Here is a 1,060-nt window from a genome sequence, read left to right as displayed (position 1 = left end):
ATTATCGCCATGGTGGCCACCCTTTGCCTCCGAGATCGTGCCCTGCTCTTGCTGCTGGCTGCGGGAGCCGGCTGGAGCGGCGGGGCGATGCTGCGCGAGCTAGACAGCCAATTGGCCCGCGGGAGGCGCGCGGAGCTGTGTCGGGCTGTCTGGGCGGCTCCCCTGCTGTGGGCGCAGGCTCGGGAGGCAACGGGGGCGGCCCAGGCGCTGCATATCATTCCAATCGGTGAAGATCCCGGGGTTGAGTTAAGCGCACCTTCACCAGCTGCTGCCTGGGTGCCGCCATCTGGCGGAGGCGCCAGGACCTCATGTGTAGAGGACTCATGTGTAGATTACACAATGCACTTTTCTAAGGTCGCTGGTTGCGGATGAACTGGTGCCAGGGCAGGGTGCTGATCGCAGCTGCCGGACAAGGCGCAGGCGGGATGCAGCGGGCGCTGCCGCGGCGCGGGCGGCGGGCGGCAAAAAATGTCTCTCCCCTTCACTGCGCGGCGGCGTCGGGGAGCAGGTGCACCAGCCCCGCCAGCGCCCCCGTGAAGCCTGCGTTGTAGTCCATGGCCACCTCGTTGCTCTGGTAGTCGCTGCGCACGTCCTTGTAGCTGTCGCGCCCGCTGGGGCCGCCCACAAGCGCTCCCGTCAGCACCTGCAGGGTGCACGCAAGGGCGGGGGGGTGGAAAACAGGGTGTGGGTGCTGGGGAATGGGCCTGGGGCAGGACGGGTGAGGCTTGAAAGGAAGGCAGGCTGCCAGGCGGGCACGCGCCTGCGGGTTGGGGGCGGCAGAGGTGAAGGCGAGGTTGTAGGTGCAGGGCGCGGGGCGGGCGGCGCAGGAGGCGGCGCGGTGGTGGGCGTGGGTGGGAGGGTTGTTGCCGTAGCCAACCACAAAGCTCCTGCGGGGAGTGAAGGGGATGCAGGGGCACGGGTTGTGGCGGGCGGGACCTGCTGAGGTGGCACGGCACACGCAGCAGGCACCGCGGCACGCCGCCCTCCCCAACCCCACCCCTCCCCCCTCCCCTCCCCACCACCTCCGCCACACCAGCAGCCAGGCGCCAGGCCCGCACCT

General features: G+C 69.7%; 1 protein-coding gene across 1 annotated transcript; it reads right to left on the bottom strand.

Annotated features, from left to right (window-relative positions):
• Positions 1–481: 481 nt before the first annotated feature.
• Positions 482–643, bottom strand: CHLNCDRAFT_144614 (hypothetical protein; the record flags this gene model as incomplete). Its single annotated transcript, XM_005842500.1, has 1 exon — positions 482–643. A coding segment is annotated over one exon (162 nt), but the record flags the coding sequence as incomplete, so codon positions are not given.
• Positions 644–1,060: the final 417 nt, after the last annotated feature.

The sequence above is a fragment of the Chlorella variabilis genome (genome assembly GCF_000147415.1).
Source record: "Chlorella variabilis unplaced genomic scaffold CHLNCscaffold_708, whole genome shotgun sequence".
Classification (NCBI taxonomy): Eukaryota; Viridiplantae; Chlorophyta; class Trebouxiophyceae; order Chlorellales; family Chlorellaceae; genus Chlorella; species Chlorella variabilis.
The sequence above is the reverse complement of the archived record's forward strand: the minus strand, read 5'-3'. Positions and strand labels throughout refer to the sequence as shown.